Source organism: Pristiophorus japonicus, chromosome 4 (genome assembly GCF_044704955.1).
Source record: "Pristiophorus japonicus isolate sPriJap1 chromosome 4, sPriJap1.hap1, whole genome shotgun sequence".
NCBI lineage: Eukaryota > Metazoa > Chordata > Chondrichthyes > Pristiophoridae > Pristiophorus > Pristiophorus japonicus.
Genome location: NC_091980.1, coordinates 182,911,766 through 182,938,463, shown reverse-complemented (window position 1 = coordinate 182,938,463; position 26,698 = coordinate 182,911,766). Strand labels below are relative to the sequence as shown.

Genomic DNA, 26,698 nt, shown 5'->3' with positions numbered 1-26,698 from the left:
TAGGGTACCGCAAGGATCAGTGCTGGGGCCTCAGCTATCTACAATTTATATTAATGACTTAGGTGAAGGAACCGAGTGCAATGTAGCCATGTTTGCTGATGATACAAAGCTAAGTTGGAAAGTAAGCTGTAAAGAGCCTGCAAAGGGATATAGACAGGTGAAGTGAGTAGGCAATAAGGTGGCAGATGGAGTATAATGTGGGAAATGTGAGATTATTCATATTGTGTTCCGAACACAGATGAGACTGCACACAGGGAGGTTAAAGTAACAGTGACCTCAGTCTTTATTAAGGCACTCCAGAGTGAGTAACAGGCCTTAGGGGCCAGATTATATACAGTGCTCCCAAGGGATGCTGGGATCCCTTGGGACTTCAGGGGATGCGCTCCCTGGTGGCAGAACATGCTTTACAGATACACAACATCTCTCCCTCACAAAGTCAAAGTGAAAACTATTTACAAGGTGAAGCGATCGGGAGCCTTTCTTTCCCTGGTGGACCGCCTCGGTACAAATGACTGTTCTGGTGTGTTGGCTGTGCCCTCGCTGGGCTGGCGTGTTGTTGGTCCTGCAGGGCTGCTGGGTGAGCCGGGCCTTGCTGGGCTATTGGGCGTGATGGGTTCAATTTCCTGGTCCAGGGTGGTGTCGTTGATCCTTTGGGTGTGTGTTGTGGGCTCGAAAAAGGTGGTGTCTGCTGTGGGTTGTTCAGGGCAGTCTGTGAACCGCAGCCTCGTTTGGTCCAGGTGCTTTCTGCAAATTTGTCCATTGTCTAGTTTGACTACAAACACCCTACTCCCTTCTTTAGCTATCACCGTGCCCGCGATCCACTTGGGACCATGTCCATAATTTAGCACATACACAGGGTCATTCAGATCAATTTCCCATGACACAGTGGCGCGACCATTGTTTACATTTTGTTGCTACCGCCTGCTCTCTACCTGATCATGCAGGTTGGGGTGAACCAGCGAGAATCTGGTTTTAAGTGTCCTTTTCATGAGTAGCTCAGCCAGGGGTACCCCTGTGAGTGAGTGGGGTCTTGTGCGGTAGCTGAGCAGTACTCGGGACAGGCGGGTTTGGAGTGAGCCTTCTGTGACTCGTTTAAGGCTCTGTTTGATTGTTTGTACTGCCCGCTCTGCCTGCCCATTGGAGGCTGGTTTAAACAGGGCCAAGGTGACATGTTTGATCCCATTGCGGGTCATGAATTCTTTAAATTCGGCAGTGGTGAAACATGGCCCGTTGTCACTGACCAGTATGTTAGGCAGGCCGTGGGTAGCAAACATGGCCCTCAGGCTTTCAATGGTGGCGGTGGCGGTGCTTCCCGACATTATTTCACATTCAATCCATTTTGAAAAAACATCCACCACCACCAGGAACATTTTACCGAGAAGCAGACCCGCATAGTCGACATGGATCCTTGACCATGGTCTGGAGGGCCAGGACCACAAACTTAGTGGTGCCTCTCTGGGCGCGTTGCTCAACTGAGCACAGACGCTGCATTGCCGTACACAGGACTCTAAGTCAGAGTCGATACCGGGCCAACACACGTGGGATCTGGCTATCGCTTTCATCATTACTATACCCGTGTGCTGTAGAGATCCGAGATGAACATCTCCCTTTTTGCGTAACATTACACGGTGACCCCACAACAGGCAGTCTGCCTGAATGGGCAACTCGTCCTTTCACTGCTGGAATGGCTTGATTAGCTCTTGCATTTCAACGGGGATGCTGGCCCAACTCCCATGCAGTAAACAGTTTTTTACTAGGGCAGCAGAGGATCTTGGCTGGTCCAAGTCCTAATCTAGCGGGCTGTGAGAGATGATTTATCATTTTCAAACGCTTCCATGACCATCAACAAGTCTGTGGGCTGCGCCACCATCAACAAGTTTGCAGGCTGCGCCATTTCCACCCCCGTGGTAGGCAATGGTAGCCGACGGAGAGCATCGGCACAGTTCTCGGTGCCTGGCCTGTGGCGGATGGTATAGTTATACGCTGATAGCGCGAGTGCCCACCTTTGTATGCGGGCTGAGACATTAGTATTTATCCCCTTGTTTTCAGCGAACAGGGATATGAGGGGCTTGTGATCGGTTTCCAGCTCAAATTTGAGGCCAAACAGGTACTGATGCATTTTCTTTACCCCGAACGCACAGGCTAATGCCTCTTTCTCAATCATGCTATAGGCCCTCTCGACCTTAGACAAGCTCTTGGAGGCATAGGCGACAGGTTGCAACTTCCCCGCAATGTTAGCTTGTTGTATTACACACCCGACTCTGTACGATGACACATCACATGCTAGCACAAGCCTTTTACATGGGTTATACAATACAAGCAGCTTGTTGGAACATAAAATGTTTCTGGCTTTCTCAAAAGCAATTACTTGTTTTTTTCCCCATACCCAGTTCTCACCTTTACACAACAACACATGTAGAGGCTCTAAGAGGATGCTTAACCCCGGTAGGAAGTTACCAAAATAGTTGAGGAGTCCCAGGAATGACCGCAGTTCCGTGACGTTCTGTGGCCTGGGCGCGTTCCTGATAGACGCCAAGACAGAGGCTGTGGGCCGAATACCGTCCGCTGCGGTCTTTCACCCCAAAAACTCCACTTCTGTTGCTATGAAGACGCATTTCGACCTCTTCAGCCGCAGCCCTATGCAATCCAGTCACTGGAGGACCTCCTCCAGGTTTTGTAGGTGCTCGACAGTGTCCCGACCCGTGACCAATATCATGCATGGTACCGACTTGAGTGGGCTCTCCATGTTTCTCTGGAAGATCGCTGCAGCTGACCGAATTCCAAATGGGGATCTGTTATAGATGAATAGTCCCTTGTGCGTGTTGATGCAGGTGAGGCCCTTCGAAGACTCCTCCAGCTCCTGCATCATGTAGGCCGAAGTCAGGTCGAGCTTGGTAAACGTCTTGCCTCCTGCCAGCGTCACAAATAGGTCATCTGCCTTAGGTAGTGGGTATTGGTCCTGTAGTGAGGAACGATTAATAGTTACTTTATAATCACCGCAAATCCTGACCGTGACATCACTTTTGAGTACTGGAACAATTGGGCTGGCCCACTCGCTGAATTCCACTGGGGAGACGATGCCCTCGCGTTGCAGCCTGTCCAGCTCGATTTCCATTCTTTCCCTCATCATGTGAGGTACCGCTCGCGCCTTGTGATGAATGGGTCGTGTCCCTGGGACCAAATGGATCCGCACCTTCGCCCTGGAAAAGTTTCCAATGCCTGGCTCAAAAAGGGAAGGAAATTTGTTAAGAACCTGGGTACATAAGGCCTCATTGACATGTGATAGCATTCGGTGTCATCCCAGTTCCAGTGGATTTTGCCCAGCCAGCTCCTTCCAAGCAGTGTGGGGCCATGGCCCGGGACAATCCAGAGTGGCAGTTCGTGTACCGTGCCCTCGTAGGTGACCTTGACCATGGCGCTGCCCAGGACAGTGAAAAGCTCTTTGGTGTATGTTCTCAGTTTCATGTGGATGGGGCTCAGGGCTGGTCTGAGTGCCTTGTTGCACCACAGTCTCTCAAACATCTTTTTGATGGACTGACTAGCGCCAGTGTCCAGTTCCATGGCTATGGGTAAGCCATTCAATTTTACGTTTAGTATAATAGGTGGACATTTCGTCAAAAATGTGTGCACTCCATATACTTCAGCATCTGCCTCCTCTCTCTGAAGCTCGAAATTGCTTTGATCCACCATGGACTGATCTTTCTCTGCCACGTGGTGGTTAGCAGGTTTTGCGGAGCTTGCAGCACGACTACAAGCTCGTTGGAGATGCCCCATTGTTCCACAGGTCTTGCAAACATACCCTTTGAAGCGGCATGAATAGGCTGAATGGAAGCCTCCACAACGCCAACAAGGTGTGAATTGCTTTGCATTCATCCTTTGTTGTGGACTCTGAGTCATCTGGGTCACCTGAGGCCTGCTGGCAGTTGCAGACTTGTGGTTTCTGCCCTGTACATTTCTGCTCGCAAACACAGTTCCAGTTAATTTATGAACATTGCTATCACTTGTGTGCTGAGAGATTTGTTTGGTGTTATCACTGGTGGACATAAACGCCTGCGCTATCGCAATGGCCTTACTGAGGCTCGGTGTCTCCACAGTGAAAAGTTTTCATAGAATGGTCTCGTGGCCAATGCCCAGTACAAAAAAGTCTCTGAGCATTTGCTCCAGGTAGCCATCAAACTCACATTGTCCTGCAAGTCGCCTTAGCTTGGCGACATAGCTTGCCACTTCCTGACCTTCAGATTGCTGGCACATGTAGAACCGATACCTCGCCATCAGCACGCTCTCCCTCGGGTTAAGATGCTCCCAAACCAGTGTACACAACTCCTCATACGACTTATCTGTGGGTTTCACCGGAGCCAGAAGATTCTTCATGAGGCTGTAGGTCGGTGCCCCACAGACTGTGAGGAGGACCGCTCTCCTTTTTGCAGCGCTTCCTTCTCCGTCCAGTTCGTTGGCTACAAAGTACTGGTCTAGCCGTTCGACATAGGCTTCCCAGTCCTCACCCTCCGAGAACTTCTCCAGGATGCCCACAGTTTGCTGCATCTTTGTGTTGGATTCGTATACTCATCGCCAGTTATTGTGTTCCTAACACAGATGAGACTGCACACATGGAGGTTAAAGTAACAGTGACCTCAGTCTTTATTAAGACACTCCAGAGTGAGGAACAGACCTTAGGGGCCGGCTGGGATCACTTGGGACTTCAGGGGATGCGCCCCCTGGTGGTAGAACATGGGAGTGCATGCTTTACAGATACACAACAATTCACTTTGTTAGGAAGAATAGAAAAACAGAATATTTTTTAAATGGTGAGGAACTATTAAATGTTGGTGTTCAGAGAGATTTAGGGGCTCTCGTACAGGAAACACAAAGAGTTAGCATGCAGGTGCAGCAAGCAGTTAGGAAGACAAATGGCATGTTGGCCTTTTTTGCAAGGGGGTTGGAGTACAAGCAGTCTTGCTACAATTGTACAGGGCTTTGGTGAGACCACACCTGGAGTGCTGTATACAGTTTTAGTTTCCTTATCTGAGGAAGGATATACTTGCCTTAGAGGTGGTGCAACAACGGTTCACTAGAATGATTCCTGGAATGAGAGGGTTGTCTGTCAAAAAAATCTAACAGATTTGTCAAACATGATTTCCTTTTCATAATTACGTGTTGATTCTGCCCAATCCTATTATTATTTTCTAAGTGCCCTGTTATGACGTCCTTAATAATAGATTCTATTATTTTCTCTACTATTGATGTCAGACTAACAGGTCTGTAGTTCTCCATTTTCTCGCTCCCTCCTTTCTTAAAAAAAGTGGGGTTATATTTTCTACCTTCCAATCCACAGGAACCATTCTAGAATCTATAGAATTTTGGAAGATGACAACCAATGCATCCACTATCTCTATGGGCTAGACTTTCTACTTTTGTGCAGATCACCCAAGCTAGGGCAGTAAAAATGGATTTTGAAATCACCGGATTATCGGCCATTTTCAAAACCCTAACTTTCCATTTTTGAAAATAGCGTTACCGTGATCTGAAATGGGCGTTAACGTTAAATTTTTTTGACCTTCTGCCGTAAAGTGTCACCGACCATAGCAACGGCACAGCAATGCTCGTTTCCCGTGTTTCAGGAGGTCATCATTACATGCGCATAAGAGGAGACAGAGAGAGAGGGAGCAGAGAGGAACTGAAAGCGTGTGTGGGTATGGTGTGTGCTTCTTTGGCTGCTGTGGGAGACATGAGGGAGATTCACCAGCAGCAAAAAGCCTACTATGCACAAAGAAGGTAGTTGGCACTGAGTTTTTGTGGAAAAAATAATATTTAACATGGAAGGGATGGAGGAGGCGACCCAGCACGCTATGGTGACTGAGGACGCTGGTGAAAGCATTGAGCTGAGAGAGGAACAATTGGGAGGATGCAAAAGAGCGAGGAGATTCTCAGACGAGGCAAATGCTTCCCTCATGCAGGAGGTCGAGTCACACTGGGGTTAATTGACCCAGGGAGGACGTGGGAAGCCCACCCCAAAGGCCTACCAGGAGATATGGGCCAAGATAACCGAGGTGGTCTCGTCGGCCAACAAGGTGCATGAGGGCAACCAATGCTGCAAGCAATGGAACGACCTTGTCAGATCTGCCAGAGTAAGTATTACATTTATTTACATGTTGTTATATATTTATATAATTGGAATTGTAAGTGTAATGAGTGATTAAAATCAGATGTGATGTCTTGCACTTAAACCGGGAAGATTGTACTCAAAGCCTGCGGTCACGGTGTACGTCTTTAAGTAAAGAATGATAATTTTCATTATAATCATGGTTACATCTGTCGGTTATGTGTTGTATCAGTCTCTGTGACAGTACCTAGCAATGATATCATGCAATGATCTCATGCCATGTCGTGCTGTTGTTACCTTTTACAGAAGAAGCTTTTGAGGGCCAAGCAGAGGCGAATGGGTGGGGGGCCACCAGTCATCATCGACCTCACCGACATCGAGGAGTGGGTGCTGACACTATTGGGGAGCCACCACCGGTCGGCCACGCAAACAGCAGCTGAGCCTGATATGATGCCATGTGAGTAAAGTATACACCATTGCGTGATGCTAAGTCAATAGATGCCACACCCACTCATATCCGGCCAATAATATATGATAGATGATTAATAAAAGTGTTCTCTAAATAATGATGGCCTCATGAGAATCATTGCAATGCAGAATGTGATGTCTGTGATGATCTTGATAGCGGTGTTGCTTTTGTCGTGCATATGCTGTGTGTAGCGTTTGAATCACCTTGTGACCCTAGTACCCCTTTCTCCTCTAATAATCTAATTTATGTTTTGCAGCTCAGCCAGCAGTGCGGCCCCTTACAAGAACACCGAGCCCAGAAGGTGGGGGCACGGGGACGGACGACCGTCCATCTGGTGCTGAGGTGCCCCAATTCTCGTCTGTGGATCTGTTGGGTCCCTTCTCAATGGATCACAGTGCCGACTTCGAGGAGCCTGCATCCCCAACCTTCATAATCCATTCGACACCGATGACATCTAGTACTCCTGTGCCCATTCCCACATCCACTGTGGACGTACCGGGCCCAAGCATCTTGCCACAGGGCACCCCAGGTGTTTCCAGGATGGCACCAACCAAGCGGAGGTTGGTTTGACGCGGCAGGTCTGCTCCATGAGCAGAAGATCTGAGCGGGGACATGGTACACTTGTCCAGGAGGAGTGTTGACATAGGTCAGCAGATCCTACAGACAATGGGGGGCATATCCCTCCAACTGGCCAGCATGTCCGCCACCATGGCGGAGTACGTGCCGTGGATGGCGGAGGCCCTGGAGCTGATAGCCAAGAACACTGGTGGCAGAGGCCCCCCAGTGGTCCCAGAGCATGGCACTGCACCCCAAAGTGCCGCACCCCCATTGCCAACGACACATGAGAGCCAAGAGGAAGATCTTGCTTCTGTCCGGAGGACCTTCCCACCTTGAGACTGTCCTCTCCCGTATCCGTCCAAGCAGCGGTTCTGCTGTCATCCCCCCCCAATGAAGCAGCGCCTGAGGAGCTCCTCGACCAGGCAGCTTGGAGTCAGGAGGGGAAGGGGTAGAGGTGGGGAGGAGAAGTGGGGGGGATCGGAAAGTGAGGTGCATGGCCGCAGGTGTTGTCCTGGGCATATTTTTATGTTGTTTGTGCTATTTTGGTGTGAGGGTTGGGGGAAGGGGCGAGGGGGCTACCTTGCTGGTTTGCATTTGTGTTTTGTGTTGCTGGAAATGGTGACCAATCGAATGATGTAAATGTGATAAATTTGTTGTGGGGTGGGCGGGGGTGGGTGGGGTGTTTTTTACAGTTATAATTATGATTTTACATAAATGGTCGGATTAAATGTTTTTTATTTAACATAACCTTATTGCGCATTGTCTCAGATAGCTGCACCGTTACATATTGGTGATTCCTTAACATCAAAGGGTATAATTACACTTAACTTGAATCAACTTAAACTTTAACTGTCACCAAGGTGATGCACACCATTGATGTATAACCTGCACACCCAGCAGTGTTGCAGCTTTGTAAATAACAACAACGCTCTTTCAAGCAAAGCGCTCATTTATGAGCTGCTGTAGTAAGAGTCTTGCAGTTATGTAGCCACCACAGGCCCTTTCCTGCGGTTTAGAGGAGCATGGTTTCAGCGTCAGCCTGATTGACTGGCCCAAGTTCAGTGTCCACCTCCTTGTCCTCCTCTTCCTCTCTCTCCTGAGGTGGACCGTCAGTCCATTCTAACAATTCTTGTCCCCTCCTAATAGCCAAGTTGTGCAGCATTGAGCACACCACCACGAATTGAGCTACCTGCTCAGGGTGGTATTGGAGCTCTCTTCCTGAGTGGTCCAGGCATCTAAAGCACTGCTTAAGTACTCCAATAGTTTTCTCGACGATATTGCGAGTGGCTCTGTGGCTCTCGTTGTATTGCTTCTCGGCTTTGGTGTGGGTGTCATGCAGGGGGGTCATCAGCTAGGTGGCAAGCCCATATCCTTTGTCACCAAGCATCCAGCATTGACCTTGTGGTTGACTGGTAAACATGTCAGATACAGTGCTCTCAGGATTTGAGTATCATGGATGCTGCCCGTAAATTTGGCATTCACTGTCATAATTATTTGCTGGTGGTCAACAACAAGTTGCACATTCAGGGAGTGGAATCACTTGCGGCTCCTAAAAACTTCTGCATCCTGAAAAGGTGCTCGCATCGCGATGTGCGTACAGTCTATTGCTCCCTGCACTTTGGGGAAGTTAGCAATTTGGTAGAATCCTAAAGTCCTCTCAGTCTGTGCCTCCCTGGTCATAGGGAAGCTGATAAAATCCATCCTGCGTGAGTAAAGGGCTTCAGTTACCTGTCTAATGCAGCAATGTGTGGCATGCTGAGATATGCCACAAATGTCACCAGCTGAGGCCTGAAAGGAACCCGTCGTGTAGAACGACAGTGCCGCGGTGACCTTGACCTCGATGGACAGTGCGGTTCTGATGGTGCTGGCAGGCTGCAGATCTCCCCTGATGGGCTGGCATATTTCGCTGATAATCTCCTTGTGGAAGCGTAGTCTCCTAAGGCAGATGTTATCGGACAAGTTGAGGTAAGACCGCTTCTCCCTGTAAGTGCGCGGGGTGTAAGGTCTGGTCCTCCTCATCAGTCTGGCACATTTTAGATTGGGCACATAATGCTGTTGAATATATTTTCTGCCATCTCTAGTCTGCAACATGTGCGTACTCATCAAGACAGGCTGAGAAATGACAGGCCCCTTTCCAATAGTTATCAGTATTACACCAATTGTTCACAAACAATAAATGTCCCCACTAGGACACCTGAAGCAAATTCCAATCGTCCACAGTATGATAAGATGTTTGGTCAGGTGATCACATCACCTTAAAAGAATTCCAGAGTACATCCAAACTCCCCGAAGTTGAAGCAGCCTTTTAAATGATGTGAACTGCAATTTAGAACATACCGTCCATACCGCTGTGATTAGTTCAGGTGAGAGCAACTTTTTCACAGCGTTTTTTTCGGCGAGCGATATTGTTGGCGAGATATGCGCAAGGTGCTGAAAGTAACACTGGGCGATTTTCTGGGCGTTAGTTTCGGCAAATGTGACCTTTGACAAAAAAAAGTGGATGGGCGGTATTATTAAATCTCGGCATTAATTACGTGCCAAAAGTAAGGCTGAGCAATATTATGGCCGTTGGTTTCGCCCATTCTGATCTTTCCGCCCAAAAACGGTGGGCGAGCGGTATTATTTTTTTATCGACGTTACGTTCGTGCCAACAGTAACGTACGCCGATAAGTGACAGAGAAATGGTCGTTAGTTTCCATTTTGTGGCTAAATGGGCGATATATGGGAGTTATACCTCATTTCAGTGTTAAAATGGACGTTAAGTGGGTGGTATGCATGCAAAAATAATGGAAAGTCTAGCCTTATATTTCTATAGTCACCTATTTTTAAACCCTATGATGTAGGCCATCAGGTCCAGGGGATTTATCGTCTTTCAGTCTCATTAGTTTCTCCAGTACTTTTTTTAATTAATCCTAATTTCTTTCAGAGCCTCATTCCCGCTGGACCCTTCGTTCTCCACTATTTCCGAAAAGATTTTTGTGCTTTCCTCCATGTATTTGTTTAATTTCTCTGCCATTTCCTTATTCCCCTTTATAATTTCTTCTGTCTCAGCCTGTAAGGAACCATACATTTACTTTCGCTAATCTTTTCCTTTTTAGATACCTATAGAAGCTTTACAGTCTGTTTTTATGTCTCTCACTAGTTTACGCTCATATTGTTTTCTTTTTCTTTATCAATTTCTTGGTCCTCTTTTCCTGATTTCTAAAATCCTCCCAATCCTCAGGCTTACTATTTTTTTTGGCAACATTATAAACCTCTTCCTTTGATCTAATACTATCTTTAACTTCTCTTGTTAGCCACAATTGAACCACTTTTCCTGTGGGGTTTTTGTGCCTTAAAGTAATGTATATTTGTTGTAATTTATGTATTAATTCTTTAAATGCTAGCCATTGCTTGTCTACTATCATACCTTTTAATGTAGTTTTGCAATCTATCTTAGCCCTCATACCTACATAGTTTCCTTTGTTTAGATTTAAGAGCCTAGTTTTGGATTTAACTAAATCACTTTCAAACTTAATCTAAAATTATTTCATATTATGGTCACTCTTCCCTAAAGGCCCCTTTACTACAAGGTTATTCATTAACCCTTTCTCATTTCACAATACTAGATCTAAAATATCCTGTTCCCTAGTTGGTTCCTTAACATACTGATCTAGAAAACAATCTTGTATACATTCCATAAATTCGTCCTCCATACTATTACTGCAAATTTGGTTTGTCCAGTCTATTTGTGGATTAAAGTCCTCCCCGATTACTGTATTACCCTTGTCTCTCCTGGGCCCCGAACCCTCGAGGGTTCGGGGCCCAGGAGAGGCGAGGGCCCAGGGACAGCACATGCCAACCCACACTGCGATCTATGGATAGTAGAAGCATGCGTGCGCACTAGGTCTGTTGCAGCAGAGCTTGGTCTCCAGTCGTCTTGTTTAACCCTTGCCACTGGATCAAGACCTGGCTCTGTCAAGCCCGTGTTGTGACTGGTGTGCAACGGCCACCCCACGGTAAAAGAAGCCATGCACAGGCATCTTCCACCCTTCAGTATGTAGTTCGGGACCTAGAATGTCAGGTCCCTCTTTGAAACACCTGTGAACTCATCCCTTTTTGGTGTGGAAATAAGTCATCCTCGATACGAGGGACTGCCTAATACTACTAATACTATACTATTACCCTTGTTACATGCGTTTCTAATTTCCTGATTTATACCCTGCCCTACATTACATCTGCTGTTTGGGAATTGTATACAATTCCCATCAATGTTTTCTGCCCCTTACTGTTTCTTAGCTCCACCCAAACAGATTCTACTTCTTGATTTACGGCGTTGAGATCCTTTCTTTCCATTGTTTTTATCCCATCCTTTATTATCAGGGCTACCCCTCCTCCTTTTCCATTTTGCCTATCTCTTCTAAAAGTTAAGTATTATGGAATATTTAGTTCCTAACCATGGTCACACTTGCAACCATGTCTCTGTAATGACTATTAGATTAAACCAATTAATTTCTATTAATTCACTTATTTTGTTGCGAATGCTTCGCACATTCAGATATAGTGCCTTTAGCTTGGACTTGTTTCTATTTTTAACCTCATGTCACCTTAATCAACGATGCCTTAGTACCTTTGTTACTCTCTCTGTCCCTTCCTGACCCACTCTGTTTAGTTTTACCCAAACCTCTACTCTGCTCTGGAGCCTTGACAATTTCTCTTGCTGCTTTTAAAAGTAGTCTTTCCTGAATCCTCCCCCAGCACCCCCCCCCCCACACCCCCATACACCCCCTTCATTAGTTTAATGCCATGTCTACTGCCTTAGTTATTCAATTCGCCAGGACACTGGTCCCAGCCCAGTTTATGTGAGCCCATTCCAACGGAACAGCTCCCTCTTTCCCCAGCACTGATGCCATTGCTTCATGAACTGAAAGCTCTTCCTCCCATACCACTCTTTGAGCCACGCATTTAAACCTTTAATCTGTTTGTCCCGATGCCAATTTGCACATGGCTCAGGTAACAATCCAGAGATTATTACCTTTGAGGTTTTGCTTTTTAATTTGGATCCTAGCTCCTCAAACTCCCTCAGCAGCACCTCATTCCTAGTTCTATGTCAGTGGTTCCTACTTAGACCATAACAACTGGATCCTCCCCTTCCCACTCCAAGTTCTTCTCCAGCCGCAAGGAGATATCCTTAAACCTGGCATCGGACAGGCAACACAACCTCTGGAACTCCCTGTCACGGTTCCAGAGAACAGTATCTATCCCCCTGACTATACTGTCATGTACCACTGCCACATTTCTTTTTACTGCCCCCATTTGAATGGCATCCTGTACCACGGTGCCATGGTCAGTTTGCCCATCCTCCCTGCAGTCCTTATTCTCATCCCCACAGGCAGCAAGAACCTTGTACTGTGGAACAAGGTCAACACTGAGGCTCCTCCATCACTATATCCTGGGTCCCCATACCTTCCTCACTCGCGGTCACACCCTCCTGTTCCCTGACCATTGATGAACTCTAAGGACTGCTTAACCTAAGGTGTGTGACTGCATCCTGCAACAAAGTGTCCAGGTAACTCTTCCCCTCCCTTATGCATCGCAATGTCTGCAACTCGGACTGCAGTTCACCAACTCTGAGCTGAAGTTCCTCAAGCTGCAGGCACATACCACAGATGTGGTTGTTCAGGATTTCATTGGTCTCCACCAACTCCCATAAGCTGCAGTTCGACACCCCACCTGCACTGCCAACTCTATCAACCTTATTTTATTTATATAAGTAGTTACATTATTTAGTCAAACGATTATTTTACTTTTAATTTTAATTTTTAGTTTTAATTAGTTAATTTAGTTTAAGTTATTAATTTAAATTAATACTTCCCCCAGTTCTGAATTTAATCCACTTACCAACCTAGAGAGCAAAAGAGCTGTAATACTCACTGACCAATCACTTACCTGCTGACCTGTGACATCACTCCTTGTTTATTGTTGTTGAAATGGTCGGAGGTGCCACCTCCTTGGTGCTGCCGCCGCTCAGATGAAACATAATGTGGGGAAATGTGAGGTTATTCACTTTGATAGGGAGAATCGAAAAACAGAATATTTTTAAATGGTGAGAAATTATTAAATGTTGGTGTTCAGAATGATTTTGGTGTCCTCGTACAGGAAACACAATGAGTTAGCATGCAGGTACAGCAAGCAATTAGGAAGGCAAATGGCATGTTGGCCTTTATTGCAAAGGGGTACAAGAGTAAGGAAGGCTTGCTACAAATGTACAGGGCTCTGGTGAGACTGCACCTGGAATATTGTGCTCATTTTTGCTCTCCTTACCTGGGAAAGGATATACTTGCCTCCGAGGCGGTGCAATTGAAGATTCGCTATATTGATTCCTGGGATGAGAGGGTTGTCCTATGAGAAGGGATTGAGTAAATTGGGCCTTTTTCTCTGGAGTTTAGAAGAATGCGAAGTGATCTCATTGAAACACATAAGATTGTGAAGGGGATTGACAGGGTAGATGATTGTTTCCTCAGGCTGGAGGTTCTAGAACTCGCGGGCATAGTCTCAGGATAAGGGGTCGGCCTTTTAAGACTGAGATGAGGAGAATTTCTTCACTCAGTGGGTTGTGAATCTTTGGACTTTTCTGTCCCAAAGTGTTGTGAATGTTCAGTCCTTCAGTATATTCAAGACTGAGAGGAATAGGTTTTTAGACTCTAGAGGAATCAAGGGATCTGGGGATCGGGCAGGAAAGCGGATTTGAGGTCGAAGATCAGTCATGATCTTATTCAATGGCGGAGCAGGCTCGAGGGGCCATATGGCATTCTCCTGTTCCTAATTCTTATGGTATATTCTCGTGGTATCAGTTATATTGAGTAAATAATTGAACTCAGTAGCCCATCAGCATAGAAACTTGTATCCGCAGTCTACAACAGCCTCTATTGGTCAAGTATGTCAACAGAGTCTATCCGATACTTTGCAACGTGTGATATCTGTTTGGCTCTTCGCAGTTCTCCAAGTAAGAAACCATTACTACAGCACGAGAATGGTCGAAGGTTAGGGATTGGTCAAAGGTTAAGGCTGACTATTGTGACTGGAGGCAGACAGAAAGCAGGAAACTATAGGCCAGTTAGCCTAACATCTGTTGTTGGGAAAATGCTGAAGTTCATTATTAAGGAAGCAGTAGCAGGACATTTGGAAAAGCATAATTCAATCAAGCAGAGTCAGTATGGTTTTATGAAAGGGAAATCATGTTTGACAAATGTGCTGGAGTTCTTTGAGGATGTAACGAGCAGCGTGGATAAGGGGGAACCAGTGGATGTGGTGTATTTGGATTTCCAGAAAGCATTCAATAAGGTGCCACATAAAAGGTTACTGCACAAGATAAAAGTTCATGGGATTGGAGGTAATACATTAGTATGGATAGAGGATTGGCTGACTAACAGAAAACAGACAATCGGGATAAACGGGTCATTTACCTGTTGGCAAACAGTAACTGGTGGGGTGCCGCAGGGATTGGTGCTGGGGCCTCAACTATTTACAATCTATATTAATGACTTCGATGAGTGGACCGAGTGTAATATAACTAAGTTTGCTGATGATACAAAGATGGGAAAGCAAATTGTGAGGAGGACACAAAAAATCTGCAAAGGGATATAGACAGGTTAAGTGAGTGGGCAAAAAATTGGCAGATGGAGTACAATGTGGGAAAATGTGATGTTATCTATATTGGCAGAAAAAATAGAAAAGCAAATTATAATTTAAGTGGAGGAAAATTGCAAAGTGCTGCAGTACAGAGCGACCTGGGGGTCCTTGTGCATGAAACACAAAAAGTTAGTATGCAGGTATAGCAAGTAATCAGGAAGGCAAATGGAATGTTGGCCTTTATTATAAGGTGGATAGAGTATAAAAGCAGAGATGTCCTGCTACAACTGTACATGGTATTGGTGAGGCCACACCTAGAGAAGGTTCACTTAGGTTGATTCTGGAGATGAGGAGGTTGACTTATGAAGATAGGTTGAGTAGGTTGGGCCTATACTCATTGGAGTTCAGAAGAATGAGAGGTGTTCTTATCGAAACATATAAGATAATGAGGGGGCTCGACAAGGTGGATGCAGAGAAGATATTTCCACTCATAGGGGAAACTAAAACTAGGGGCCATAGTCTCAGAATAAGAGGCCGCCCATTTAAAACTGACATGAGGAGGAATTTCTTCTCTCAGAGGGTTATAAATCTATGGAATTCTCTTCCCCAGAGAACTGTGGAGGCTGGGTCATTGAATATATTTAAGGCAGAGATAGACAGATTTTTGAGCGATAAAGGAATAAAGGGTTATGGGGAGCGGGCAGGGAAGTAGAGCTGAGTCCATGATCAGATCAGCCATGATCTTATTAAATGGCGGAGCAGCCTCGAGGGGCTCAAATGACCTACTCCTGTTCCTATTTCTTATGTATTATGTACCCGGCTTGTTGTGTAACTTTACGTAACTTAATATAACTTTTTCTAAGTAGCCAGCTTCCATTACTACATGCACTGTTCTGACAGAACTCCAAGAGATGTTTGCAAGATTTGCGATACCAGACATCCTAATAACGGATAATGGTCCATAATTTGTAGCATTTGCCAAGATATGGGAATTTAAACATGCAACGTCCTCACCTCAAAACCCACAGTTCAATGGCAAATCTGAGAGTGCCATCAAGACCGTTCAATGACTCTTCACAAAAGGAGTCCAGTCAATCACATTTTCTAGCTTTTTTAGATTGGTGCAACACAAGGTGTAGGTACAGGTGCTGCACAGAGACTTATGGGTCGTAGGTGCAGGACACGACTTCTGATGGCAGGAATATTCCTGCAGCCTCGATATTGCCTGAGGAACACGCTCGTGCATTTGTCGACATGAAGCAACATCAGCAATATTACTATGACTGGAATGCTAAGCCAATTCAAGAAATATACCCTGGTGATACAGGTCTGATTAAACTCCCTGGCTAGAGTACTTGAAGTGCTGGAAAATGCACAAGTGTGGTGGGTCCTAGAAGTTACGATGTGCAAGTCTTCAGCCGATTCGATTCACTCCACGTGATATCAAGAAATGGCTGAGTGCACTGGAAACAGCAAAAGCTATGGGCCCCGACGACATCCCGGCTGTCATGCTGAAGTCTTGTGCTCCAGAACTAGTCGCGCCTCTAACCAAGCTGTTCCAGTACAACTACAACACTGGCATCTACCTGACAAAGTGGGAAATTGCCCAGGTATATCCTCTCTATAAAAAGCAAGATAAATTTAATCCATCCATTACCGTCCCATCAGTCGACTCTCAATCATCAGCAAAGGGATGGAAGGCGTCGTCGACAGTGCTATCAAGCAATATTTACCAATAACCTGCTCACCGATGCTCAGTTTGTGTTCCACCAAGACCTCTTGGCTCCAGACCTCATTACAGCCTTGGTGCAATCATGGACAAAAGGGCTCAATTCATGCCGTGACAAGAGAATGAGTGCCCTTCACATCAAGGCAACATTTGACCAAGTGTGGCATCCAAGAGGCCTGGTAAAATTGAAATCATTGGGAATCGGGGGAAAACCCTCCATTGGCTGGAGTCATACCGAAAGAAGATGACTGTGGCTGTTGGAGGCCAATGCTCTGCGGAGCGCTGACGAGCTTCAACGCCCTTCCCTTCGCTGTGAGAGTGATTTTGAAAACTCCCCGGTAATTTCCCTGGAGCCCATAGCCACCCCCCCGGGTGAACAGTGTTTTGCGGAAGTGCAAACGGGCGTCGCAAAAAGGCGCAATTTCGCCTCCTAATATTTATCCATCTTCAAGGCACATCAACATTGCCAGTTCTTTGCAAACTGGAGATTTTGGAGTTGTCTTTTCTCACCAGGTTCAAACAAAATTGTCTCTTTCCCTTTCAAGTATGCTACCAGGGAGACCTCAATAAAATCTTGCAACATTGTACTGGAATAGGCTTATTACAAGCCACTGGCTTTGGCTGGCTATAAATGTCCAAGGCACAATGACTAAGGGGGCAAAATTGGGTTACACCTAATTTGGGGGCTGTAACCAAGTCGGGGCAGGACTTCCTGCGCCCGATGCAGAAGTCCTGCTCCGGCGGCGAAATTAGGGCTACCGCCCCTCGCAGGAAGTGGAGCGCAATGTTCACTTCCTGTTGGGGGGTGTCCGGGACAGGCGGGCGGGATCGGCAGCACTGGCGGTGCGCGGTACAGCACACCTCTCCTTTAACTTTCGCCCCGGGAGCGGAGTTCGGCCCGATTCGCGACCCGCGAGGCTGGCGCAGGCATTGCCGGAGGCTACCATGTTCGCTCCTCCGCTAACTCCTGTGCAATTTTGCAGGAGCCGGTAGCGCCCTCTCGCCTGGGCAAAAACAATTTTGCACCCCATTAGCGCTGCTCGGAGGCACTAACGGAAGGTGCAGAATAGAGTGATTTCAGCCCCCAAGTTTTAAAGGGGAAGTTACAACAATGACATTAGACAAAAGCATATGTTTGTGACAACAGAGTTCTTCTGGCCAGCGATGTTTCAGAAAGTTTGTATTATATGTGTGTGTATTTTCTTTTGTTTCTAAGTATGAACTCCAAGAACTCACTAAAGAAAAGCCCAAAGGTGGTCATTATTGGAGCTGGGATAGCTGGAGTTGGAGCTGCTGGAAAACTAGTGAAGCAACGATTCACTGATGTACAGATTATTGAGGCATCATGTCAACCTGGAGGACGGATCAGAAGCTCTCTGTTTGGTATGGTTAATGAGACGGTAAACAATGGAATGTGGAAATGAAATAACATAAGACTAGAGTTTAAATCACTGCTCAGGTAGGATTAAATGATAGAAGACATCAACAATGATTAATAATCAATATGTTGATCTATAACTTTCTACTGCTAAATGGATGTGGATGTTTCTTAACAATGTGTAAAGTATAACATTCACAAGGCAATGTGGACATCAAAAGCTCCAGACATCAAAGGATAATACTTTCATTTTAAATGTGGAACGGTGCCATAATAGAGAAATTCCATCTAGCTCTCTTATGGCTATGTTCTCACATGCAATATACTACAGGTGGTCGCGCTTATCAATGTTCAGTTGCTATCTTTCCTAACTTCATTTGATGGATTACCTCTGGACAACAGCAAATGCTGGGTCTCAAACCAAAAAGAAGATAAATGGGAATTAGATTCCTTGTATTCTTGAATGCCAATCCTGACACTTGAACCCAAAGACTTAACCCCAAAGGGGTCCAATTCTTCATGATTTCCAGTAAATTAAAAGTAGTTCTTTCAGTACTTTCCCCCCCGAGCAAAACTGTATACATCACATAAAAATTTAACAAAGAATTTTACGCAGTCAAACTTTGAGGTTCCCTCTTGAATATAAAAATGTCTTATTCATTTGGTGAGTATGGAGCATATAAGCATAGAGCATCAATGAGAATGTCTAAATTTGCATTAGTAAAAATCCAGTTTCCACAGGCTCAAAACAGTGTAACCAAAGGCCATTAAAATGGTCTGATTTTTAAACTAATAAATGGAAGAATAGAAATTCGACATCATATGGGTAACACGGTGAAAATCTTAACTCTGGTGTTGTGCTCATTTGTAGAAAGTAAATACAGCTACTGAGTATAGATTTAGGATGATTCCAATATGTTTATTTTTAATCTTACTAAATAAGCTTTGGGAAGTCCAAATTGATGATTGATATTTCCTGCAGTGATTTTTTTAAGGAATCAATTTGGTGCAGTAATTACATCTGAATTAAAGATTTTCTCTCCATATATTTAGGCAAATCAGTGGTTGATGAAGGAGCCCAGTACATTCATGGGGCAAGCATGAAGAACCCCATTTTTCAACTGGCCAAGGAACATGGCCTTCTGGAGCAAGCACACAATAAGTCGGGCACTGAATGGGCAGTGTTCACCAACACACACAAACAGCTAGACCTTGACTTCACTGAACAAATTAGGAATCTAGCTACAAGCATACTGAAGCGTGCTCATCTTCTCGCTCAGGAAAAGGGCTACACACAAGCTAAAAGCATTGCTGATATCTTCTTAGGGGAAGTAAAAATATTACTCGCACAATGGAGGGGTGACCACGTTGACCAGCGGAGACAAAAGTTGGGCGTGCTGAGCATGTTCATGAAATGGCAATGTGTCCACCTTGCAACAAATGGGCTGGGTGAGGTGTCCGTTCACGAATATGAAGAATATAAAAACATTGAAGGCGATGACCGAAATTCTCAAGGGTTAGTAAAGCGCACCTGAAACTGTCTGCAGATCACCGGGACACTTTACGCGATATTGTTTCGCCATTTGCTTGGGTACAGTAGCCTAGTGATTATGATACTGGATCAGCAATCCAGAGGTGACAAATTTAACTCGCATCATAACACGTGTGAAATTGAATTTTTAAAAAGGTGGTCATTTGTAGGCTAATACCAGAAAATAACTGAGTTTCGATAAACCCAACTGGTTCAAGAGCATTCTTCAGGGAAGGGAACTTGCCATTCTACCTGATTCCACACGAGGTGGTTGATTCTTATTTCCTCAGGGCTTCTGGGGATGGGTAATAAATAGTCTCACATCCGAAGAGCATTGAAGAAGAATTAAATGTTGCATTTATTCAATCTTTCATTTTTTTTTAAGTTTTTATTAAATTCAGCAAAGTTAGCAAACTTTCTCGAGTTATATGGATATATTGCAATTTATATTTATAAACTACAGAACCAGTGGGAACCTGTTCAACCTTCGTCGTCTCCAGGCCAGATCAAAGACCACTCCAACCTCTGTCGTCGAGCTACAGTACGTGGACGACACCTGTGTCTGCACACATACAGAGGCTGAACTCCAGGACAGTCGACGTATTTACTGAGGCGTACGAAAGTATGGGCCTTACGCTAAACATCTGTAAGACAAAGGTCCTCCACCAACCTGTCCTCGCCGCACAGCACTGCCCCTCAATCATCAAGTTGCACGGCGCAGCCCTGGACGACGTGGACCATTTCCCATACCTCGGGAGCCTCTTATCAACAAGAGCAGACATTGACGACGGGAATCAACACCGCCTCCAGTGCACCAGTGCTGCCTTCGGCCGCCTGAGGAAAAGAATGTTCAAAGACTAGGCCCTCCAAACTGCTACCAAGCTAATGGTCTACAGGGCTGTAGTAATACCTGCCCTCATGTATGGCTCAGAGACATCATCATGTACAGTAGACGCCTCAAGTTGCTGGAGAAATACCACCAACGATGTCTCTGCAAGATCCTACAAATTCCCTGGAAGGACAGACGCATGAACATCAGCGTCCTCTACCAGGGCAACATCCCCAGCATAGAAGCACTGACCACACTTGATCAGCTCAACTGGGCGGGCCACATTGTCCGCATGCCAGACACGAGACTCCCAAAGCAACTGCTCTTCTCTGATCTCCTTCACGGCAAACGAGCCAAAGGTGGGCAGAGGAAGCGTTACAAGGACACCTTCAAAGCCTCCCTGATAAATCCTCACTGACACCTGGGAGTCCCTGGCCAAAGATCACCCTAAGTGGAGGAAGTGCATCCAGGAGGGCGCTGAGCACCTCGAATCTCATTGCCGAGAGCATGCAGAAATCAAGCGCAGGCAGCGGAAAGAGCGTGCGGCAAACCAGTCCCACCCACCCTTTCCCTCAACGACTATCTGTCCCGCCTGTGACAGGGACAGTGGTTCTCGTATTGGATTGTTCACCCACCTAAGGACTCATTTTAAGAGTGGAAGCAAGTCTTCCTCGATTCCGATGGTCTGCCTATGATGATGATGCAATTGATATCACATAGTGCGTACAGGTAAATATCATGAGGATTCTTGCAGAATTTTGCACACTTTATTAGCACAGATATTGAGAGTCGGCAGGATTAGGGCTTTATATTTGATAGAGAGAAGGAGAATGGTTTGTGTTTTTTGTAGTCACTATTGTAATGTAGGAAAACGCAGTAGTCCAATTTGTGCACAGCAAGGTCCCACAAACAGTCATTTACTAATGACCTGATATTCTGTTTGTGAAGTTGGTTGAAGGATAAATATTGACCAGGATACAGGGAAAGTTCCCCTGCTCTTCTTCAAAAAGTGCTTTCGGTTTTTTTTAACGTCCACCCGAGAGGACAAACGGGACCTTGGTTTAACAACTTATCTGACAGGGCAGCACCTCCTCAGTACTGCACTGAGGTGTTAGCCTAGGTTATGTTCTCTCTGGAATGAGATTTGAACCCATGACCTTCTGACTTGATGCAAGAGTGCTGCTACTGAGCCACGGCTGACATCTTCTATCAATTATCATAGGTGGTCCCTCGAACAAGGATGACTTGCTTCCACATAAGTTCACAGATGTTTCAATGAAGGATCTGATGTTCCAGTCCTAAACTCCAATTGAAGGGGTGGAAGATGCCTGTGCGTGAATTTTTTTAACATGTGGTGACCATTGCACATCAACCACCACATGCGGTTGACAGAGCTAGGCCTTTATCCACGGCAAGGGTTAACCAGGACGACTGGAGACCTGGTCTGCTGCACGGACCTAGTGCACACACATATCACAGTGTGGGCTGGCCCGTGCTGCCTCTGGGCCCTCGGCTGCACTGGGCCCCTTACCCTCATTTGCCGCACCTCCACCACGATCTCTTGCCGTTCCTCCACCACAAACATTCGTCGCATCTCCGCCACGATCTCTCATCGTTCCTCCGCCACGATCTCTCACTGCTCCGCCACCAAAATCTCTCACTGCTCCTCTGCCACAAACATTTGGCGCTCCTCCGCCACAATCTCTCACCGCACCGCCACATCAAACATTCGTCGAACCTCCGCCACAATCACTCACCGAATCTCAGCCATGATCTCTCATCGCTCCTCCACTTCAATCACTCACTGCACCTCCACCATGATCTCTCGCCGCTCATCGACCCAACCTTCCCGCTCCTCCGCTGTACCAGGGCCCGCCGATATTCCTGCCCACGCTCCAAACGGCGACCTGAGTTTTGATGACATCACCCAATCGCCCACCTCGAAATCATCGCACACTTGTAGCAGCTCGTGTTGGAAGTTGTAGTATGTCGCTCCAGCTCTTTTATAGCCCGACCTGCGGAGGTGTTCTCTCGCAGGTCGGGGGGGGGGGGCCATGATGTTCCAGGGCCCGCCGTTCCAGCTCTTTTATAGCCCGACCTGAAGAGGTGTTCTCTCGCAGGTCGGGGGGGGGGGGGGGCCACACCTTATATAGACTGAAATAGACTGGCTATCTAATATTGTTAGCTGGTCAACTATCTAAGGAATATATGATAAATTAATCTCACTAATGTACATCAATCGCAACTGTAAATTTATAATCGCCAAACCATTTTTGCTGAATTACTGTGACAAAGCTGAACTGCCTTGGTAACATCTTAGTTATTTTGTCAGTTAACCCAACCTACTAATTATTTACATATTCAATGCTTATATGCTGCTAACTATGATTCTAAGGTTAATAAACAATTGTTAGTTCATTGACTTTGTTGTCTGACGTCTTTCGTAACTGGCAAGAAAACTAGTTCCTTTACTCAGTAGTTTGTGAGGATCCTGATGGGAGGTTGGGAATGTAAATGCTAATATCATCTGAACTGATTGACCGAAACCAGTTTAGCAAGCCAAATTTGGGCACCATTCACTCCTAAGCATAAGCTGGTGTGCAAACCCAGAAAGTTCCTTGACGAGGAGTTAAGGTGAAGGGTTAAGGATTCATCTGGTGCCTTTGATAAATATTCTTCTCAGGGCTTGGATCTCAATGTTTTTGTGTGCTCCTTCGTGAAGGATGCCAAACAGCTGGAGAAGGTGCAGAGGAATACTAACAAACTCAGAGCTCTTCGTTATGAGGGGAGGCTCCAAGAACTAGGACTTAAAAGAAACACAGGCTTTTGAGGTTTTTTAAAGTAATTAAGTCTGCTTGGATAGGTTATTTGAGGTGGATAGGGATGGTAGGACTCGACTGCAAAAACATGTGGTGGGACACGGATTAAGTGCAGTCCTTTTAAAGTGAACTTGACAACTTCTTGAGTGGAGGATATTTCCAATTATCGAAAGTAGGTTATTAGTAGCTGGGTTAATGATGAGAAATGTGCTATTGCTGTCTCCCAGAGCCTGCCTTGTGAAGTGATCGGAAGGGGGGCGTTGAGGGGAAGGGGCGGAATTGAAAAATATTTCCCAGACTTTGTTAAATTGGCCACTTTTTTTTAGTCTTCCCCAAGGAAATTGCACGGTTACAAAGTGGCTAAAGTGGCACACTTGGATTCATCGTGCCTGGATGGAATGAGCTTGATGGGTTTTTCCCACCTTTCTTTGCATAGGTTTGTATTAGGTTCCTAATTCCACTTCAGTGACAAAATACTGTATCATTCCAGGTTATTCCCCAGCTTACTACAGAAATTGCTGGATGATATCCCGAGGGACAAGTTGCTGCTGGAGAAGCCTGTCAAACAGATCCTGTGGAATGGAAATTTTGAATCGGAAAACGGCTCACACTATCCAGTCAGAGTGGTGTGTGAAGATGGAGAGCACATTCTTGCTGATCACGTCATTGTGACCATTTCACTAGGTAACTATTATAATAGTACATCTAGATGTCTACTACGAGTGAGTTGTTAATATTTCACAAAACTGAACCACAGTAACTTCTACAGGACATGTCTCTGCCATTGCCAATCGTATAATTGGACCATGAGCTTCATTCTGATGGGATCCTGCTGGTTGGTCTCACATATGTAGTAGATTAATGACCTTAATGGTGGCACTTTTGTGTCGATGCAAAATATTTTGGGTGAACATTGCCCTGGAGCTAGCAGTATAATATCAGGGATAGATCCCAAGCTGACTTGTCTACACTCTGAAATGAAGGGATGCAAATTCGCTGCCTGGAGGCCATCTCAGACTGTACAACTCCAAGCAAATGTGAAGCCAAGTTTAAAAGCTGCTGAACCAATTTCTTAGGACTAGTGGTCTCTGCATTATAATACTATGTGCATTTAAATAGCACCCTTCACCCAAAGTGGAAAAGCTCTTAATAAGGAACTTAGCAGAAGGTTCACAGTTCAGGACACCGACAAAGTTCAAAAGAGTAGCGGGCCTATTTCATGAACGCACACTACCGGTGGGAAACCTGGCAGGTCGCATGTGAATAGTGCAACATGTGGCCATCAGCTAGAGAAATAGAGTACTCTGCATCAGTCGGCACATTTGTAAAGCTAGACGTACAAAGTGAACACCAGTTAAATCATAAGGTATACTTAGGTTTTAAAAGCATCAGCCTGTGGGAGAAAGGGATGACCATTCTTTGGCAATAACACCATTTACCTTAATGAATATCAAACGTCACCCTGAAAATATTGGGGTGGCATTTTAGTGTACTTGACCAAGGTGTAGGATTGAAGCTCATGCTTGTTAACTGGGCTAGGGTTGAATCTGCCAGATGTGTAATGATTCATGTACATTTAGTTGTAGCTCCCAGAAAGAAAGAAAATGTAATCCTCATTACTTCCTCATCATGTTGGCAGGGATTGTTCTGTTCCCAAGTTGTGCTGGCCATCTCAGGTTCAATGACAATTGTTGATGATAATCATAGAAAGGGGCAACAGGTGTCTAATCCTTTCTTTCCTCTCACATGAGATGGACAAAACCCCTTGGTTTACAGAACAAGTTTCCTCGTCCAACTGTATCCTTCTAGGGCCACTGATGTGTTTAATCATCCATTGATGGCCTTTCCTGTTTGAAAAAGGGGGTGGGGGGAGGGAACTTAATTGTCTGCAAAAATTTTGGAAGCACATTTTAGTGAATCAAATGGCAGTTTTTAAATTTGTTCCCATCTCCAAAATGGACCATATGAGTCAGGCAACGCAAGTTGAAGGTGGGGTTAAAAATTATAAACTTAAAAAATAGAAAATAAAGAATAAAATACATTTGTTAGAAAAAAATAGTAAAATTAAAATTAAAATGAATGAGGATAGGGAAGCAGAGACGATACAGGTAATAACAAAAGAATGATAGGGTGCATACTGGTAAATATGGGGAGCATATGGGTAAATGTGGGGAGCATACTGGTAAATGTGGGGTGCATACTGGTAAATTCCTTAATGGTTTGGGGTTAATATCATAGTACTAAACCTATTTTTGATAGTCAGCTAGCTTTACCATCGTAATATTAGGCATTGCTTTCAGTAGCATTGTGTGTGAGCAAAAAACTAACAATACCAATCGGACGAGGGTGATAAACATTCCCTGGACCTGCCATTAGTACAAGAGTTAATTTATAACCACAGTAGAGTCAAATAAATACAATAGAAAAAAATGTTTAAAATATAATTTATTTTTACTTTAATTTACAGGCTGTCTAAAGGCAAATAGTCAGTCGCTGTTCTGGCCAAGGCTTCCTGAGCAGTATTTGCATGCTATTCAAAACATGGGCTTTGGTACAATGAATAAGATTTACCTGGAGTATGAGGCCCCGTTTTGGGGTGAAAATGTAGACATAATTGGATTGGTTTGGGAGGATGAGTCCCCACTGTCTGGTCAGAAACCCAACCTGGTCGAGTGGTGGAGGCGTGTTCCTGCTTTCTATGTGTTCAGACCAACAGAAAGGTACTAAAAAGAAGCCTTACGTCTATATAGCACCATAATATGTTTCTCAGAAATGTCTTTACATATTAATTTGAAATTCAAATGTGTACTACACCAAGCAGAATCACCGTGAGCATGTCAATGAAGTGCTATGCATTGTATTTAGAGCAATGAGTGGGTACAGGATTAAACCATGAGGGAGAAATTGGCCTTTGCGCCTCCCGTTAGTGCCTCGGGGGGGGGGGGGGGGGCACGATAATGGGGTGCTAATGGTGTAATGGGTGCGGTGAAAGTACCGATGCCCACGAACTTACATGGCGGGTTAGTGCTGGCGCTACACCTCACTGTCCTAATCTCCTGCACTCCGGAGATCGTGATTTATCCAGTGCGCAGCACCCCGTTATCGCTCCCGGATCACAAATTCATTTCCGCTCCCTGCAGCATCGCCGGGAGTCAACAACGGCAGCTGCAGGAGGCGTTGTGAGCTCGGCCAGCCGCTTGGGGAGGGACAATTAAAGGCATTGGTGGCCAGGCAGGCCAAAATATTTTTTTCATCCACTGTGCTGCTTTTTGAATTTTTTCCATCCCGTGATTGATCAGCTCTGCACTCTCTCAGAGTGCTTGGGGCTGTTCTTCGCAGATCGCAGGTGCCGACGCCCACCATTCCCAACCTTATCTTCAAACTACCTCACCATTATCACTTCCCTTTAAGGGAGGGAAGGAGCCTGTGATTCCGGCAGCCCTGCACGGGACATTGTGCTGTACTCTGCCGCTGCTGTCCCCCTTTCTCCGTTTCGCGCTTGATTAGTGCTCCCCTCCTGGAGCGCTAAACCGGAAGTTCACATCCGCTGGAATTGTGCAGCGCCCAGCGATACATCTGTGCTCCCACAAAAGTTATCGCCCCAAACGAGGCACCACACAATTTCAAGCCCCATGTATCTAAGTCAAATTTTCTAAAGTTTGGGTTCACCTCGA

At 45.6% G+C, this 26,698-nt stretch overlaps 1 protein-coding gene across 1 annotated transcript in view; it reads left to right on the top strand.

Annotated features, from left to right (window-relative positions):
- Positions 1-8,967: 8,967 nt before the first annotated feature.
- LOC139262730 (peroxisomal N(1)-acetyl-spermine/spermidine oxidase-like) overlaps positions 8,968-26,698 on the top strand; it is a 44,371-nt gene continuing 26,640 nt past the window's right edge. The window contains exons 1-5 of the mRNA XM_070877881.1: positions 8,968-9,092; positions 17,684-17,850; positions 18,899-19,361; positions 23,515-23,708; positions 25,492-25,744. Of these exons, the coding sequence (XP_070733982.1) occupies positions 8,968-9,092; positions 17,684-17,850; positions 18,899-19,361; positions 23,515-23,708; positions 25,492-25,744 (1,202 nt within the window). The remainder of the gene's footprint in view (positions 9,093-17,683; positions 17,851-18,898; positions 19,362-23,514; positions 23,709-25,491; positions 25,745-26,698) is intronic.